This window comes from Delphinapterus leucas, chromosome 19 (genome assembly GCF_059928025.1).
Source record: "Delphinapterus leucas isolate spDelLeu-1000000601 "Yukka" chromosome 19, BTC_Dleu_Yukka2, whole genome shotgun sequence".
NCBI lineage: Eukaryota > Metazoa > Chordata > Mammalia > Artiodactyla > Monodontidae > Delphinapterus > Delphinapterus leucas.
The window spans coordinates 61309757-61324112 of NC_143147.1; the positions used below are offsets into that span (position 1 = coordinate 61309757).

Here is a 14356-nt window from a genome sequence, read left to right on the forward strand (position 1 = left end):
CCCCTCTGCCTGGCACATCTTTCCCTTCCTCATCCATCTGGCAGCCTCCTCCTCGTTCCTGACAAGCAGGATGCTCTGAGAGTTCCTTGTCATCTTCTTGGTGCTCCCACGGACACACTCATATGGCTACCAGGTGGCCTGTATCTTCCCACCATTCAGAGAACAAGGAACCCGTGAGCTCACTGCAGGAGGCTTCAAGCCCTGGACATAGCACCTGGCAAACAACAGGTGCTCAAGTGTCTGAGCGGACAGATGGACAAACGTCACCACCTTGGAGATCAGGTGGAAAACCGCCACAGAAACCTAGGCCCCAGTTTGGTCCCGGCCAGCTGAAAGCCGGCTCAAATGCTGTAGGCTGGGCCAGTGGAGAGAAAACCTACAGCTCAGTTGGCTCTTTGCTTCAAAAGCTAGATTCACCCAGGGCGAGACAGGAACTCCCTGGCGATGGTAAGTCTGGCTCAGAGCTCGCTGGGCTGTACCGCTCACCTCCTCTCAACTCAGGCCTTAGATGCTGGAAGCGACTCCAGACGCTGTACTGTAGTTATGACAGGAGAGGTTGGGCGAAGAGTACACAGAAACCCTGTTCTAGCGTTACGACTTTCTGTGAAACTTAGTTCCAAATAAAAAGTTAAAACTTGTACGGTGAGGATCCATGGAAGCCTCAGCAGGCAGGTGTCAGTTTACATGAGGGCCTTTGTGGCAAAGCTGTCTGAAAAACGGAATGGGGACGGTTTACAGCACTAGCCGCCTGGGGTCAGGCTGTTGCCAAAAGCCATCCCCCGCTGCACCCCCTCAAGGCTGGGCACTGTCATTAGACAGTGAGGGCCCAGCTTTGGGGACAGACAGCCTGGATTCAAATTCCAACCTGAATGCTTACTAGTTGTATGATCTTGGACAAGCTATTTCACCTCTTTACAAATCTCCATTTCTGCATCTAAAAAATGCGGGTAAGATCACACTAGACTTTACTGGCAATTGTTATTTCTTTTTAAGTGAGTACAACCTGCAAAGAATGGTCAGCATCCCAAGGGAGTGCCAACCTGCAGCCAATGGCTGGCTGGCTGGCGCTCCATCTTTCCCAGAGCTGAGAATGGAAGATCCCCATTCCCCAGGCTGCCCACAGGCTCTGACCATGTCACACCTGACACCATTAACCACCAGTTACAACCCTTCCAGACTCCCTCCAACGTGGAGAACCTGAGAGGCAGACACATATTCGAGAGAAGGTTGAGGCTGTTGCCCTTAGCAAGGGTCTTAGACTTCATTAATAGATGTCTAGGAAACTTCCTGACGCTGGCAGCCATTAAGGTCCAGCAATAAATATGGTTTTTAGAACAAAAGTTTCTAGAAGAGGAAATGTGTAAGATGGTCTGAGGGGTCGGCCCCAGCTTTGTCTTGCTCCACAGCACAGCCCAACAAAGCCGAGAACTGCAGCAATACCCACTGTGCAAAGGAAACCGAGCACAAAAACATTTTCTCAGCTTCTCTACAAAGCCAGTTTGTAAGGACCAGTTATTAAAGTGAAGTATCCATTTACAGATTGGCACAAATATCAAAAATAAGCAGCTGAGATGAATATAAAGGCGGGAGTGCTTTTTTCCCCATAACAAAAACCTCTGCAATATTCTCCAAACTTGGAAGGAAAAATTCATTTTACTCTCTGACTGAGATGTGGCAGAAAAACCTAAGTCTGAGGTGCATTTTTCATAGCCGGTTTATACATGGAATGAGTCCAGATGACACAAACAAATGGTTCTGGGTTCAAGTGGCTCTTGCAGAGGAGCCCAAGGCTGGCTCTGTCTCTCTGCGAGGACTCATCCCTCCCCTGCAACCGCTGGGGCGGGAAGGATCAGTTGGCAGGCTAAGAAGGGACCACCACCAAAAGCCAACAATATTTTAAAAGCCCAGTAGGGTCTGCAGTGTTTGAAATGAAATAGTTTCTATTCTTGGCAACTACCAAGATGACCCCCAGAGGTTTCCAGTAGGACAGTAACAATCCACCCTGCAGCTTAACTTCGGGAAGGAGGATGAAATCAAATCTATCATCTTAACATCAGGCCTCAGCCCTGCGTGAGCCGGCCTCGGGGAGGAGAGCAGGGTACCCGTGAGGAGGTGGTGATGTGGAGAATGTGGCACAGATGTGGAGCAATGGAGACACAGCCATTCAGGGCTGACAGATCGCCTGCAGCAGCCCACCAAGTCTCCACAGCTCTGAGCCAAGTCATTTAGAAGGGATTCAGGCCACTGCACTGTTCTTGGGGAGGAGCAGCCAGTGTGCGCCCTCCGCCTCACCAGGGCTGGCTAACTGTGCAGCGATTTCGTAAGTGACAGTTGCTGCTAGGTATTTCCTGCTACTTTACTTTGTCTCCAAATCCATCTAAAATTCACATTGGTGCCCCCAGTGACTAAGAAAGGCTTTGTGCTTACTTTTAATTGTAGTTTGTCCTGTTCTGTGAAATAATAATTCAAACAAACAAAAAAAAGAAAACAACATTGCAGAATGCTGTGCAGAGGGGCTGAGGGCTTTGTCTCAATTCCTCTCCTCCTCAAATGAAAACCATGTTGCTACAATAAAAAAAGCCAGCTGAGGCAACAGGGTTCTAGGATCCCCACATCACTGGTGAGGAAACTGCAGCTCCGATTCAACAGGCGCCAGTCCCAAGCCCACAAGGCAAGCACGCCGCTGGAGGGCACAGTTAGGGCCCGGAGTGGGTGTCCCACATGCCTTTCTTACAACTGCTCCAACCCTCGGCTTAGTCCGTGCTGGTGCTGAAACTCAAGTATCACTGAATTTGTGATCTTGCAAGACTGCAGACGACATGAACGACTCATCTATGTTTTTAAGAAGTTTCTCCCAAAGAGGTTTTCCAATCCACTTTTTAAATTAATTTATTCCTTTAGGAAGATTCACGAGAGAGGCAGTGGAATTATCAGCTTCCTAACCCACATCACTAACGGGAAGTAGCTATGTGAAGAGTACTAGAAATATTAAGAACAGGAACGCCTTCCTTGGATTTTTCATCCCACCCCTGCCTGCTGTGTCCATGGATGACAGCTGGTCCAGAGCAAAACTTCCCAGGAAGAATCCCCTCTGTGTGCCCTGCTAACTAAAGAGGAAGAAGCAGTGAGCCAGGCTTCTGGAAAGTTCCTTGTCTGGCACAAAGGACGACCTTCTCCTCGTCTACTATAGAGAAATGTTGCAAACTTTCCATGTGCCACTGGAGGTGAAGAAGTACCTTCAGCTGCCCTCAAAAGCAGGAGGCCAGCTCTACTCTCAGACATCAGTCCTTCTGCATCCCCTCCACCCCCAGCCGCTCATGCTACAGTCATGGAAAGGGCTCTTACACAGATCAAGTCCAGAGGCAGAGTCTAGGGTCTAATCCCATAGCTCCCCCTTGTAAACCTGAAAATCACAAGATGGGATGGCGAGGAACACCTCACACACAGGGCACTTTCAGAGGCGTGGCAGGGATGGGTCTGTACAATCCACCTGGGAGGAAGGGAGCTGCTGAGACACCACAGACCTGATGGGGTAAAAAGGTATGGTCACAGGACCTGCAGACGTCAACGTGAGATAATACAGAGCACCTGGAACATGAGAAGTGCACACGATAAATGGAGATTATTATGCAAATGAAATTTAAAATGGCATTCTTAATCCTGTTTGTCCAGTCACAATGGACCAATGATCACATTCACACATCGCATCTCAGCTGGACAGCCAGTCGTCAGTGTGAAGCCCAGACAGGTCACTGTAAAAGGGCTCTACCCACGTGGACAAACTTCTCCCCTCACCCTAAGTCCGGGAATCAGTAAAGCAAACACTACCCAAGAGAAAAAGAGAATCCATCACTGTGCTTAGCACCAGCTGTACAACAGAAACAGCCCCCGGCACCGCCTTCAGGAAAAAACCCCAAAATACAGGTGAATATTCTAATTTCAAAATGCTGATGTTCTCCTTTCCTAAGGCACAGTTAAGAGGCCCCAGAGGAAAGCTGGTCATGCTGAGGGCTGTGCCTTGGAAAGGGTGTGTCTGTGTCCCTGCGGGGCAGTGACGGTGGGGATGGCGTCACTCCGAGGCAGCTAGCTGCTCAATGGCACAGCGGACTTTCTTTGCAGTTTCTTCAAATTCTTTCTGTTTACTGTTGGTTTCCTTTGCCTGGAAATAAAGAATAGACAAATGAAACTGAAGCTCTAGGCATGCTCGAATAGAGATGCCCAGCTATATGGGGTAAATGTCCTCATTCACCTCATCTGCCTCTCTCTCTCTCTTTTTTTTCGGCCATGCCGCTCAGCTTGTGGGATCTCAGTTCCCAGATCAGGGATCAAACCGAGGCCCCAACAGTGAAAGCGCCGAGTCCTAACCACTGAACCGCTGGGGAATTCCCCTCAACTAGCTCTAATTTGAGCTGTCCCACAATAATTATAATAGAAAACACTGATGGACCGCTTTGCTTGTACCAAGCACCATTCTACCTGCTCCACACACCCTGACTCACTCACTGCTCCACGTCCCCATGAGGTAGGTGCCACCTTTATCCCCATTACACAGATGAGGACACCGAGGTCCACAGCAGCATCCAGCTCAGGGGTACCAGCTAGTCTGTGGCAGAGCCCTGCTCTTCCCCACTACCCTACATTGCTTCTGAAGCTCCCACAGAAAGTCCGGAGCCCTCCTCTTGTTCACTTAAACAGACGCCATCAAGCATCAGTGTGCTCCTCAAACAGAGAAACCTTCCACCTGCAGCAGCTCTCTAAACCTGGCTTCCAACCTTTCATTCTGCTAAGTGCTCTCTCCAGGGGGACAAATGACAATCACATCAACAAATCCAGAAACCTCCTCCCTAATTTTCACTCTCCTGATTTCTCTGCCACATTAAAAAACAAACAATAGACTTTTATTGGGTTAAATGTTTTCTAATAAGAAAAACAATAGAGGTAACTTGTTTTCAAAAGAAGGTGGCAGCGATGCAGTAGCGGGAGCAGAGAGCACGTGGTGCACTCCAGGGTCAGACCCTGAGCCCCGGCTCTACCTCAGCCACACACGTGCCCAGCGTCAGGCCCAGGTGGCTGCCTGACCAGTGGTCCTGTCGAACTGACCAGTAGCATCTCAATTAAATGCAGGGTCTCAGAAATTCACAGCATCACGACAAACAACACTTGTTCCTCGTTTTCAGTATTTGTAAACTGCAACACGTAATTATCTCACCTGGATAAACGTTTGCCTTACAGCTGTGTGCTGCAATCCCATAGCTGACTTAATAAATGGTTTAAAAGTTCAGCTCCCAACTTATTTCCACCCCACGGTACAGTCGAGGTCCGCACGCCATCCCACCTCCAGGAGCGATGTACCCTAGAGGGGCCATCCAGGAGCTCTAGCAGGAAGCAGACAGGCCTCTGGTTATGCCCATTCCCTGCACTCTGACCCCAAACCTTACTGTCCACATCCATTCACATGCAAATGTGCCTAGGGACACAAGGGGACCTGAATTTTTATATCAGTGATAAATTATTTGCAACAAACCTCAAAATTTTATATCAGTGATAAATTATTTGCAACAAACCTCAAAATTGGGTGTCACTCTAGAGCAGCCCTGTCCAACAGAATTTTTTGCAAAGATGAAAATGTTCAATTGTCTGCACCGTCCAGTAGTCACTGGCCACATGTCGCTAATGAGCAGATAAAATGCTGCCAGTGCCACTGAAGGACTGAATTCTAAATTTTCTTTGATTTCCTTTTCTTTCTTTTTTTCGGCTGCGCCGCGTGGCTTGCAGGATCTTAGTTCCCCGACCAGGGATCGAACCTGTGCCCTTGGCAGTGAAAGCACAGAGTCCCAACCACTGGACTGCCAGGGAATTCCCCCCAAATATATACATTTTAAAATGATCTGGGGGACTTCTCACAGCTTTCTCACAACTGTTCCTGAAGTACACAAAGCCTGTCTTTCACCTAGAACAGGACTGGCAAACTACGCCCTGTGGGACACATCCATCCAGCCCATGACCCGTTCTTAACCCAATGGCTAAGAATGCTTCTTACATTTTTAAACACTTGTGGAAAAAAACAAAGAAAGAATAATCTCTAACAGAAACTCTGTGGCCCACGAAGGCTAAATACTTACCATCTGTGGCACTTCACAGAAAATGAGCTGACCCCTAATCTCGAAGGCCCTCCCTAGCTCCCTTCCCAATTCCAGCACTGCAGTTCCCAAGACCTCCATCGAATACACCGCTTTACTGACCACTGATTTCTTCTCACTTCCTGAAAAAATTTTCAATTTTGTCCTTAGCATTTAAAAGGTACCATATTACACAGAATTATTTCTATTGATCTCTAAAAAGGAATACGATTTTCAAGCTGAAAAGGACCTCAGAAACCACAGGAGTCTATCCTCCATTTTACAGCAAGGAAACTATGACCAAGACTGGCCTAAACTCACAAAGTCTGTGAGTGGCAGAGACAACTGGTACATCTGGACTCCCTGCCCAGGGCTTTGCTAAAAATAGATTAAATACCTGAATATTTACCCTCTGTAGAGCTGCCAGATTTAGCACATAAAGATAGAGCCTGCTCAGTTAAATTTGAACATCATATAAACGAGTAATTTTTTAGTAAACAGCCATACAAAATGTGAGATACACTAAAAAAATTACTCCTTGCGTACCTGAAATTCAGACTCAACTGGGAGTCCTGGTTTTCTCTGGTAACCTTAATTCTCTACAGCCCGGGCTACTTGGGAGCTGCCTCTTTGTGGACTCACTGTTCCACTCTTCCAATAACCCAGTGCAAGAGCCCAGGTTCGCCTGCAGAAATCCCTTCAAGGTCCAGTAGGACTGGTGCTTCTTTCTCCCAACACACATAATGCCCCTTTCCCAATATGCTCTCTACTCTGTGTCCCCAAACCCTCTGTTCCCACCAGTGCTAACACATGAACACACCCCGTATAAATGAGCTACCATCTCAGTTGTCACTAAAGGCAGAAATGCCAGCCTAGCCATCACATGTCCCACCACCAGAGGTAACCACACACTGAGGACACCTCTACTCAGGGGATACGTTTTTCTCTCTGCACAACCCCAGGGCCACACTCCAGGACAGATGCTTTTCTACGCTTTTATATCCACACACACACACATCAGAGGGGCTCAGAAAGTGCTTACTGAGGAAAAGCGTCTATGCAGTGCTTGTGACGGGCTAGGGAGTTCAGCACTAAAGATGCTGAACGGGATTTGCGCTTGCTTCTTATTACCAGTAATACATACAATTTTGTTCTTGGCTCTTTCTTTATCCAGTTTTAAAAATTCGCTGAGGGTTAATTCTTCAAACTGCTTCTTGACAGAAAGGAAAGCACAACCAGATGAATGCTTTTTATGTTCTTCTCTAGAAAAAGCAACACATGAGCACGTCAACAGAGAAAATTCAGGTGAAGGGAGAAAGGCAAGTTTGTTACCACCAGCCCCCTCCCCACCTCACAGACACACACTGCTCTGCTTCAGGAGTAGAGTGTGAAGTCTGAAGTGGACGGAACCAGGGGCAGGACCCACATTCCCACACAACTTGTCTCAGCACCTTCTTGCTCTGTGGACTCCCCCCAGCCCCACCCATGTCCTGTGGCTGATGTAGTCTACCTGGAGTCTTTTAGCAATTAGTAGGAAAAGTGTTACAGAGTATAAATCCAAAGGTATCACATGTCAAAGCCCTTAAAATCCTTCAGGAACCATTTGCAGTTGTCTCATTTCACTCGAATTATTACATAATCTGTTGGTTTGGAAAAAGGGCACCACTGGCCCAGTTTCTCCAGTGAATTCCTCTGCCTCATACCATCATTCTGTGCATTCGGAATTATCCCTGCTAGCGGATAGCACTATAACGAGAACAGTCTGGGGAATTCCCTGGTGCTCCAGTGCTTAGGACTCCACACTTTCACTGCTGAGGGCCCAGGTTCAACCCCTGGTTGGGGAACTAAGATCCCGCAAGCCGCGCGGCACGGCCAAAAAAAAACCAAAACAAAAACCAGAACAGGCTGGAAGGAACACCCAGCCACGCAAATTCCAAAAGGACAGCCAATAGTAACTATAATCTGAAAATATTATAGCACTTGGAAATTCACTCCCAAGAATACAACCAGTATTTCCCCAGTGATACCTGGTATGATCACCATATCATCCCAGTCAATACTGGGTCATGAGAGCAAACACATTAGGGAAAACAGCAACACTCTTCTTGCCAAGAAGAGAAACAACTCCGGTGATTCTCTACGGGGAAAAAAAGTTCAAGCCGTGGAAGCAATTGATTCTGACAGGAAAAAAAACGGTGCGGGGAAAATGTGGCATTACATTACGGGAATATTGTTGTCTGTATGAATATATGCACACAATAAAAAAGAAAACTAGATGCCCTAAAGAACAAAATCTAAAACAAAACTGAGTGTACTATTTTAAGGGGTGGTTTTTGTGCTGTATGAATTATAGTTCAATAAAGCTTCAGGGATTCCCTGGTGGCGCAGTGGTTAAGAATCCGCCTGCCAGTGCAGGGGACATGGATTTGAGCCCTGGTCCCGGAAGATCCCACATGCCGCAGAACATCTAAGCCCGTGTCGCACAACTACTGAGCCTGCGCTCTAGAGCCCGTGAGCCACAACTACTGAGGCCCACGTGCCACAACTACTGAGCCCACGAGCCACAACTACTGAGCCCGCCTGCCACAACTACAGAAGCCCGTGCGCCTAGAGCCCGTGCTCTGCAACAAGAGAAGCCACCGCAATGAGAAGCCCTCACCGCAACAAAGAGTAGCCACCGCTTGACGCAACTAGAGAAAGCCTGCGTGCAGCAACGAAGACCCAACGCAGCCAAAAACAAATAAATAAATTTATAAAAAAAAAAAGCTTCAGATTTAAAACCTCTGAAACAAGAAAGGCACCTGGACATCCCTAGGTCACAACAGGATCTGCTCCAGTATTCTGTCTAACCGGAAAGGTATCAAGCACCTACAAGAATGTGCCTTTCTTCAACACTCCACCCAGGAGGACATTCGGCCAAATCAGACTTGATTAGGTTGAAAGCATCACCAAGGTGCCAGCAGAGGCTCATCCTTTACAGCAGCTGTTTAGGGCACAAACGAGGCCGGAAAGCCGCAGGTCCTTCAATAATACTTCGAAATTTAGATGTTTTTTGTGGGGAGCCCAAGTCAAAACAAACGGTCCTATGGACATATATACACTACCAAACGTAAGGTAGATAGCTAGTGGGAAGCAGCCGCATAGCACAGGGAGATCAGCTCGGTGCTTTGTGATCGCCTGGAGGGGTGGGATAGGGAGGGTGGGAGGGAGGGAGACGCAAGAGGGAAGAGATATGGGAACCTATGTATATGTATAACTGATTCACTTTGTTATAAAGCAGAAACTAACACACCATTGTAAAGCAATTATACTCCAATAAAGATGTAAAAATAAATAAATAAAAACAAAGAACAAACGGTTCTGATGGAACTGGGGAACCCCGGAAGCCCAGCGAGGCTGGCCCGAGGGACTTACATAGGGTCGTCATCTGGCTCCCAGCCTTCCAACTCCTTGAAGCAGAAGAAACACTGAGCCAAGTCGGGCTCGTTCTCAGTTGGACAGTGGATGAAGCCGGCCGCGGCCATCTGCAAAGGAGAGCTCGGCTCAGGCCCCAGAGCGGAGGGGTTCCCCCGAGTTCCGGGAGGCCACAGAGGGGCTAGAGCCCGCAGAAGGGGTCGCCCCAGGGGCCCGGGAACCCACAGAGGGACCAGAGCGCGCGGGAGGGATCGCCCTGGGGGCCCACAGAGGGGCCGGGGCCCGCGGGAGGGGTCGCCTCAGGGGCTGGGGCGGGGCTCTGGGGGCGGGGCGGGCTTGGGGGCTCCGGGAGGCCGCGCGGACTCACTCGCTCCGGGGTGCAGGCACAGCCCTCCAAGAAGGGCCAGTTCTTAAATGTGGAGACACGATGGTCCTTGAGGTAGAGCTGCCAGGCCGGGGGCAACAACGGGGTACTCATCCCGCCGCCGCCGAGCGGTGCCGCGATTCAAATCCGGCGGTTGTCGGCCGCCGCGGGGCATGTCGGGAACGCGCCGCCCGCGGCCTTCTGGGAAATGGGAAGCTGGGCGGCGCGGGGTGTGCTGGGAGTTGTAGTCCTCCCGCCACATGTCTCTGCTTCTGCTCACCAGGCACCGACCCAGCCCCGCCCCGCGCTTACTCCCATCCCAGCTACTTGCAAACAGTGGTAGGAAGAGGAGTGGAGAATGGGCCGAAGTCCCCGTGATAGTTTCATGGAGTGGCACCTGACGAGCACAAATGGATTAAGCCCTTTCAGCGTGCAAACTGTTATTGTTTTTGTGGGTACCCCACTCCTGGAACCTCCTAGTGCCAGCTTCCTCAGCCAGCCCTTGTGCCGTCCGGGTTGGAACATGTGCTGAGGCACGTCCATCTAGAGGCCACGCATCCATCCTCCAGGGGAAAGATTTCACATAGATGAAGTACACAGCTAAACCTCCACCCTTGCTGGAGTGAGCTGTTCACTCGTCTCTTTTATCAAGTCTTTTCACTGAAGCTTCCTGGAAGTCCAGAAATTGACCCTTGGAGCTTTGTTCTTCCTTTTCCGCCAGAATTCCTCAGGAGTTAGATATCCCTTCTAAGTCCCTGCCCCAAACAGACGTGCGGGTGGGGGTCAACAGAGGTGAAGCAATGTGTGGAAACAATGCCCACTGCCCTCCAGTCAGGAGACCTGGGTGTCCTATCAGGGAGGTGGGATTGTTATGTGACTCCAGGAAGTGAACAGCCTAGGACAATCCGCCTGGATAATAGAAATGAGAGCCCAGGGAGCAGGCACCTTCCTGTAGGCACAGCCAGACTGGGTTCAGAGCAGGCCTGTGTAGCTGGTGCCTAGCCTCATGAGACGCCCCAGCCTTCCAGCTCTATGAACCTGACTTTAAGTGGTTTTTATGAGGTTTCACAGGCTTGGTTGATCAAATCATTGGCCTTTGATGATTAATTGAATCACCAGCTCCTCTCCACTCTCTGAAGATTGGGAGGGTGGGGCTGAAAGCTCCAAGCTTCTAATGAAGGCTTGGTCTTTATGGCCACCAGCCCCAGCCAGAAGCATCTAGGGGTTGCTCATTAGAACAAAAGACGCTCCTATCACTCTGGAGATTCCAAAGGTTTTTTAGGAGCTGTGTGCCAGGAATCGGGGACAAAGACCAAAAATATATTTATCACAAAGGCAAATTTGCATTTTTATGTGAACTTTCTGGATTTTCAAATAGTTGGCAACAAATCCTGATGGATACTGTGATGATCAGACAAAACTGTTTTGAGATCATAAAACATCAATGCTAGATATTACCTTATGGCCATCTAGTCTCACCAAAACTTTTGTGAACGCATTTTTCCTCTACTGTAAGAGTGACACATCAATGCTGTAAAAGCAAAAATCATGCAATGGGAAGGAAGTCTTCCTCTCCCCAAAGACCTCTAGCAGAAAGAAACTTTTCAGCAGTTTCTAGGTATACTTCCAGGTGTGTGTGTGTGTGTGTGTGCTCATACACCACTTGGCATCCTGTCTTTTCAGGTAACAGCACATCTCAGCTTTATTGGCACCTAGAGATCTCAACATGTTTTATAATATCTGCATCGTGTTTATTGGATGGTCTACCTAATTACAATTAACAAATTTCCCATTGGGTATCTCCAATTTTTTTTTTTTGCTATTATGAATTGTACTACAGCAAACAGACACACAAACATGTACAACTATGCCTGTAGCATAGACATCTGCAAGCAGGATTGCTGGGAAAGCGTGTGTGTGTCTTTCAACACTTTTTAATATTGCCAACCTGTCCTCACAATCATCAGACCAGGACACGGTTTGCTCCGCCATCTTGTCTGGGTGGATGTTGACCCTGCCTTTTTCATCCTAGGATATTTTAATCAGAGTTCTACCAATACTGATAGCATCTGTATAAAAATATATATCTTCCAGGGAACTCCCTCGCAGTCCAGTGGTTAGGACTCTGTGCTTTCACTGCCGAGGGCACAGGTTCAATCCCTGGTGGCGTGGCCAATAAATAAATAAATAAAAATATATATCTTCTGGATCAAACACCATCAAGTCAACGTATTTCTGTGATTCATTTTCTATTTGGCACCAACATATACCAACTTTTACCATTTAAATTTTTATTTTACTGAAAACTTCAGCTGCTTAGGTCTTTTCCATAAGGTTTTTTTTTTTCCAATTATCTATTTTTGTCTGCGTTGGGTCTTTGTGGTTTTTTTTTGTTTTTTGTTTTTTTTTTGCGGTACGTGGGCCTCTCACTGTTGTGGCCTCTCCCGTTGTGGAGCACAGGCTCCAGACGCGCAGGCTCAGCAGCCATGGCTCACGGACCCGGCCGCTCCGCGGCATGTGGGATCTTCCCGGACTGGGGCACGAACCCGTGTCCCCTGCATCGGCAGGCGGACTCTCAACCAGTGCGCCACCAGGGAAGCCCCAGCTTATTTGTTTTATACATAATAGTTTATACCTCTTAATCTCCTGCCCCTATCTTGCCCCTCCCAAATTCCTTCTCCCCACTGGTAACCACTAGGTTGTTCTCTAGATCTGTGAGTCTCTTTTTTTTTTATATTAACTAATTTGTTTTACTGTTTAGATTCCACAGATAAGTGATAACACACAGTATTTGTCTTCCTCTGACTCATTTCACTTATGCCCTCCAAGTCCATCTATGTTGCTGAAAATGGCAAATTTTCATTCTTTTTTTTATAGCTGAGTAGTATTCCATTCTGTCTATGTGTGTGTGTGTGTGTGTGTGTGTGTGTGTGTGTGTATATCACATCTTCTTTATCCAGTCATCTGTTGTTGGACACTTAGGTTGCTTCCATATCTTGGCAATTGTAAATAATGCTGTTGTGAACATTGGGGTGCACGTATCTTTTCAAATTAATGTTTTCATTTGCTTCAGGTATACATCCAGGAGTGGAATTGCTGGGTCATATGGTAATTCTATTTTCAGTTTTTCGAGGAACCTCCATACTGTTTTCCACAGTCGCTGTACCAATTCACATTCCCACCAACAGTGTAGGAGGATTCCCTTTTCTCCACAGCCTTGCCAACATTTGTTTGTGGTCTTCTTGATGATGGCCATCCTGACAGGTGTGAGGTGATACCTCACTGTGGTTTTGATTTGCATTTCCCTGATGATTAGTGATGTTGAGCATCTTTTCATGTGCCTGTTGGCCCTCTGTATATCTTCTTTGGAAAAATGTCTATTCAGTTCTTCTGCGCATTTTTTAATAGGCTTGTTTGTCTTTATGATGTTGAGTTGTATGAGCTGTTTATATATTTTGGATATTAACCCCTTACCCATCATATCATTTACAAATATTTTCTCCCATTCAGTAGGTCGTCTTTTCATTTTGTTGATGGTTTTCTTTGCTGTGCAAAAGTTTTAGATGTAATTAGGTCCCATTAGGGTTTTTTTGCCTCATTACATTCTTATCCTAAAAGATCCAAATAATCCAGATGAAGCCAAAACACCCCCTCCTCGTGTTCCCGACGCCACTTCCCTCCCCAGAGGGGAGCAGAGGTGTTAGGTGTGGAGCCTCCCCAAACTTTTTCTCTGCATTCACACACGCGTGTGCACACACAGAAACATGTCATTTTGTGAGTATTAGGTAATGCTGTTGAGATGGTACTATACTGTATCGTTGAGCATCTTGCTCTTTGTCAGGTAACAGTATGTCTTGGAGATGTCCCCCGTTATAAACACAGACCTCGGACTTCCCTGGTGGCACAGTGGTTGAGAGTCCGCCTGCCGATGCAGAGGACGCGGGTTCATGCCCTGGTCCGGGAAGATCCCACATGCCGCGGAGCGGCTGGGCCCGTGAGCCATGGCCGCTGAGCCTGCGCGTCCGGAGCCTGTGCTCCGCAACGGGAGAGGCCACAACACTGAGAGGCCCGCGTACCGCAAAAGAAACAGAAAACAAAAAACTACAGACCTCTTTCTAATGATGGTCGGCTGCTCAGATGTACTTACTCCCTACTGATGAATATTCAGGCTATTACCTATTTTCGCTATAATCAATCATTCTTGAACTGCTAGCTATTCAGAGTGGGCGAGAGAGGGGTGTGGTGGATGGTGGGTGGACCCAGCTGGCTCCTTGGGAACTGAATGCACACACACCCCTGTGTGTGGGGGGGAGTGGCAGAGGAAGTGTGTTCTACCTGTGGATGTCACTGTCCTGTCAGTCAAGGTGTTAACCCCAAGGATAAAATCCCAGGGCTTTCCGGGATGAATCCAGACGTCAGGTGGAGCCCAGGACAGAGTAGACAAAGGAGTGAAACAAAA

The 14356-nt window shown here is 48.0% G+C and overlaps 1 protein-coding gene across 1 annotated transcript; it reads right to left on the minus strand.

The window, feature by feature from the left end:
* Positions 1–1247: 1247 nt before the first annotated feature.
* Positions 1248–10149, minus strand: BIRC5 (baculoviral IAP repeat containing 5). The gene is made up of 4 exons (XM_022589473.3): positions 9901–10149; positions 9534–9643; positions 7264–7381; positions 1248–4159 (listed from the first exon to the last, which is right to left on the minus strand). The coding sequence occupies exons 1-4, from the start codon at positions 10009–10011 to the stop codon at positions 4070–4072; spliced, it is 429 nt and encodes a 142-aa protein (XP_022445181.1). The 5' UTR covers positions 10012–10149; the 3' UTR covers positions 1248–4069.
* Between the last annotated feature and the right edge of the window lie 4207 nt (positions 10150–14356).

Bases quoted from the DNA above. Each gene is read 5' to 3' on its own strand.
- BIRC5 (XM_022589473.3), bottom strand. From the start codon at position 10,011: ATGAGTACCCCGTTGTTGCCCCCGGCCTGGCAGCTCTACCTCAAGGAC. The intron at 9,644-9,900 runs GTGAGTCCGCGC...TCTCCTTTGCAG, and splicing joins GTGCCTGCACCCCGGAGCGA to ATGGCCGCGGCCGGCTTCAT. The intron at 4,160-7,263 runs GTATGTATTACT...CTTTATTTCCAG, and splicing joins AAAGAGCCAAGAACAAAATT to GCAAAGGAAACCAACAGTAA.